The sequence below is a fragment of the Phragmites australis genome, chromosome 1 (assembly GCF_958298935.1).
Source record: "Phragmites australis chromosome 1, lpPhrAust1.1, whole genome shotgun sequence".
In the NCBI taxonomy this organism is placed as follows: domain Eukaryota; kingdom Viridiplantae; phylum Streptophyta; class Magnoliopsida; order Poales; family Poaceae; genus Phragmites; species Phragmites australis.
This window is the reverse complement of record NC_084921.1, coordinates 56,358,223-56,362,987: the sequence shown is the minus strand read 5'-3', so window position 1 is coordinate 56,362,987 and position 4,765 is coordinate 56,358,223. Positions and strand designations below refer to the sequence as shown.

The window sequence follows — 4,765 nt, the reverse complement described above, 5'->3', positions numbered from 1 at the left end:
TTTTTCTTCCCTGCATTGCTCATTTATCCGGCTGTTTATACCATTCATTTTCTAGCGGTTTGTTTCTTTCTCAGTTTCTCCTGCTGAGTTTCGTCACAAGCTAGCTGCGAATCATATATAGTACATAAAGGTAAAGATCCAGTTATGAAAAAGTATTTTTTTTTTATTCTTTTGTTGATATTGTTTTTGAGTTTTTGATGCAAATCAGGTTTAAGCTTCCTTTGGAATGTACAAATCTTACATGATTACTGTAAAGATTATACTATTAAATTTTTAGTCTTAAACAGCCCCTTAGTAGTAGGTTGTTAGCCAATGACAATGCCTGGTAACCACGGAAGTTGGTGATGGGCTGGGCCAGTGAGACCCTGCTAAAAAGCACACAGTGCATTCCTTTATCAGGCGGAAACACCGATAAAGCAGTCAGCCATATGCATGTACACATCGATTAGTACACGGGTAGATATTGGTCTTCTATATTTTAACCTACAACTTTTTATTCGGTTCGGAGTTAGATATGATTATCGTATAAAATGATTCGAATATAGACATGCTAGCTGTGGTTGGGCAACACGTAGATCGGCACATGAGAGCGAATGGAAAGTGAGAAAGTGTCTGTAGTGTGCAATAGCTTATGGCTCCTATTTGAGTTGAGGAAAAGAGAGAAATTGGGAGGAAGAAGACCAAGCTTTGAGATTAGTACTCCCACATGGCATTTGTCTGGAGATCAGTTCAATATCTGATCGGTTTTTACCTCTAAGTCCTAGGAAAATTGAGACTCGTATAGAGCACTCTCTCATTTCTCTCACTCTTTTTTTTACCAATCTCAAAGCATAATAGATGATAAAGACAATGGAAAGATGCTATACAGGCGAAGTCGTTGGTAGAAGGCTACCCTGCACACGAACCCTCCTAATCTTTATGCTTTCCTAATTAACTACTACTAACTCCTAAACCCATACTAGCCGAACATGACTCCTTCCTAGCTTGTTGTGTATATAACTCCTTTCGCAAACTAGTTAACAACAGTGACACAAAAGTCCTTACAACCTATTTTATCATCCCAGTTCTGCCTATAGTAAACTGGAGAAATGACACAAAAGTCAGTACGGACCATTTTGTCACTCCAGCTCTACTTGTAGTAAACTGAAGAGCTGTGCATTGCTACATGAAGCAAGATGTAATGGCTTCAACAATATCTTAGGCGCACGATTGATTATACTAACATATATCAAAATGGCACTGACAGATATGTAAGACAAAAGACTATATCAAATTTTGCCAAATATAATCTGATGTATAAAGAGGCAATTTAGACCTTAGAGTTTATACCGCAAATCAGATACCCGTGACACGCACACCCGTACTAATAGACTGTGCAGCCTCACAGCTTGCTTCCCTGTCCATTACAGATTAATGAAGCTTCCGGTCGTCGGTCTCTAGACTTGTTCAGACACTCGTGAGAACGATAGATCCATCCATCTCATTCCCATCCATGCAAGATATGCATGGGATATTCGTGACGTGTAGCTTTCGATCATGGGCCCAAAGCAAAGCAGAGCAGTTGGAACATCCCAGTATTGTGCTCCTCTTTTTATAATGGGGTCCATGTCAACAGTATGAGATCCATCTCATACCGTTATAGTATGAGACGCACGAGCCTCGTCTTGATCGTACAATGCGATCATGATCTTAACAGTACATGCTACCGATTAACATTTGGTGGTATGAGATCTGGCTCGTGAAGCATCTCTTACCTATTACACCGATAAATAATAGAAGGGGTAGAGATGAGACTGCACTCCCAAGAAGAGGAGGGGAGCAATTTCGTATACCCATGTGACACTTTGCGGAACAATTCTCTAATAAAAAAATTGGAAGTGAAAACAGGACACAATTATCTGCTCTATCCAAATCCGTATCTGATTGGGATAGGATATAAGAAGCTTTTTTTACTATCCGGCCGGATTTGGAGGAAGCAACGAATATTTTTACAAATATCCGGATACCGTACGGATACTTTTGTTGGGCCGCCTATTGCGCAATTAACCAGCCCATTATGCTTAAGCTGTGGACGCTGTCCGATCCGGATTCCACCCGCACCCGCACCCGCATATTAGTGAAATCATCGTCCCTGTCGGCCGCACCCGTCTCATCCAGATCCAGCACCAGCAGGCAGCCGCCCCGGTTCCGCCGCCGTCGTTACCGCCGGCCTTCGGTCCCCGCCGCCGCAGCCTGGGTCGCCACCGCCCCGTCAACCCCCGACCAGTGCCCGTGCTCGTGGCGGCGTCCCCAACGTTACCGTGTGGACGCTGGAGCACGAGGCGAGATCTGGGCCGACGAGAGCTACAAGGCGATCGGGCTGCCGAAGAAGATCCCCGTGCTCGCGCTCATCCACCCCAAGAACCCCGACGTGGTCTACTTCTTCCTGGAGAAGCGCCTCTTCGGCGTCAACGTGCGTGCCCGCAAGGTTGTGCAGTGCCAGGTCTACCAGCTGGTTGTGCAGCGAAGCCACTACATCGCCAACCGCTTCGTCCGAGCTTGGGAGCTGCCGCGTGCGCTCTCCTCAGGTAATTCTATTTCTACCCTGCATAATCTCTGTATATTCGGAATTGCTGTCTTGTTGGTATGTTTGATGTGCATAATCTCTCCACATGATGTGTATTGAACCTTTCAAACACCAACTGTCAGTAGAGTCGTAGATGGATCCGTTTTTGTTTCTTGCCATGTTATGCACTGGGCTCTCATGCGATTGGAATCCGTTTAGTAATTGGAATCATAGATCATCCTGACCGAATCTTGTCCGATTCATAGTTGGTTAGGCTTCTTTTTTTGCTTGTGTTATATATAATGTGCTCACATGTAATATTTACCCTGCAATATTTACTATGGCAGATCCATATATGGCTTCCAGCTGGTCGGACCTGCCAATTGATCTTCTCCTTGGCATCCTACATCACCTTGAGCTCCCGGAAATCCTTGCATTCGCAGCAGTCTGCTCGTCGTGGTGTTCTGCTGCCACAGCTGCCAGTGCCCTTCCCTGTCGAGCACCATGGCTCATGTCCTGGGATTTACCTCCTGAGGAAAGGGAACAGCTTCGCAAGCATGAGAGGCATTTCCCTGTGAGCAACGTGTTCCACACCCTCCTTAACCCAGAAAAGAATTACAAAGCCTCTTTCCCAGAGCCTTACCTGTGGAACTGCTGTGGTGCCTCTCACGGTTGGCTGATTCTGGCAAACAAACTCTCCAACCTTGTCATGTGCAACCCCTTTACCTTGGCGAAGATCCCTCTCCCACCAATCACCGATTTCACGTGCGTGGCGGCTGTCTATGGTAGTGAAGGGAATCTTGTGGGTTATCGTTATGGAAGTGATGGTCGTCTTTGTAATCTAAAAACTCTGGGCACATGGTTCTATCAGAAGGTGGCGTTATCATGCACTCCATCCCTAGGTGGTGTCTACACTGTGATGATCATCCATCGCGACTGTGATTGGCTCTCGTTTGCTAGGGCAGGAGAGGACAGCTGGCATGTGGTTTCAACTTTAGATAGGAGAGAAGATAGTTACACAGATTGTGTCTACCACAATGGTAAATTCTACACAGTGACAATGGAAGGAATAGTTGAAATGTGGGATATTGATGGTTCGTATGAACCAAAAAAGGAAGTGATCATTAATAAGAGGAGAAACAGTAAGGGTCGAATTATCATTACAGACCGGGACAAACTCTTTACCAGGTACCTAGTATCAACACCTTGGGGTGACCTTTTGCAAGTTCGTCCAATTCTTGCACGTGGAGAAAAATGTCCCAAAAATGTCATGGTAAAAATAGACAAGGTTGATGTTGAGGGGCGTCAGATAATAGCATTGAGACCGGAGACGGCCCTACAGGAGCATGCGGTGTTTCTTGGCCTAAATCACTCTTCTTGTTTACCCACAAACAAATTCCATGAGCTAAGGCCAAATTGTATTTACTTCACTACCCCCCAGTTGAGGAAAGAAAAATACTTTGATCTTGTGAAGCATGGTTGGAGAGGTGTAAGGATTTATGACTTGGAGAATAGCACACTTGAGGATACTTTTCCCTACAACGGGAGTTGGGAAGTATGGATCACCCCGAATAGTTGATGGTTGAGGAATCTTATCAGCAACTGTTTCAGAAATTCCTTACTAATGTTTATTTTTACTGATAGTAGTAGATGATCCACATTATTATGCAGGTTTTTTCTCTGATGTGAATTTTAGGAATAATACATGACTCATGAATTTACGTTTCTCCCCGTTCAATGCTTATGTATAAGATTTATGTTAATATTGCCCGTGTTGTTGGAAGAATTTTTTTTATTGTGCTGCCCCTTCACAATTGTGAACAGGAACATAATAGTCAGCACTGGAACATAACAACCCTTGTTTTGATAGAGGAATTGTATATAGGATGCAAACGTGATACACATATTATATACTCTGCGTTTACATCTTTGTTCTATATTCCTAGTTTCTCTCGCAGTTACTGAATTTCCTTCATTGTCAATTGCGCATGCGGACTTCATTTTTGTGCCAATATGAATTGGATTCTCTCCTTCAGATATCTGAGTAGAATTCTGTATGCGAAGTCCAAATTTTAGTTTAAATTTAATTTTTGCCTATTTTTTGTGCGTTTAGCTCCATCAGTCCCTTATCTCACTTGATGCATTAACTAAGCCTTAGTTTAAATTGTAAAATGTAAAACACGGAGTGGTTGTGACGTGAACCACAAGGGTAAGTTTGGT

The 4,765-nt window shown here is 43.6% G+C and overlaps 1 protein-coding gene across 1 annotated transcript; it reads left to right on the top strand.

Annotated features, from left to right (window-relative positions):
* The first annotated feature begins 2,056 nt into the window (after positions 1-2,056).
* LOC133886616 (uncharacterized) lies at positions 2,057-4,476 on the top strand. The gene is made up of 2 exons (XM_062326344.1): positions 2,057-2,567; positions 2,893-4,476. The coding sequence occupies exons 1-2, from the start codon at positions 2,057-2,059 to the stop codon at positions 4,122-4,124; spliced, it is 1,743 nt and encodes a 580-aa protein (XP_062182328.1). The 3' UTR covers positions 4,125-4,476.
* The last annotated feature ends 289 nt before the right edge of the window (positions 4,477-4,765 follow it).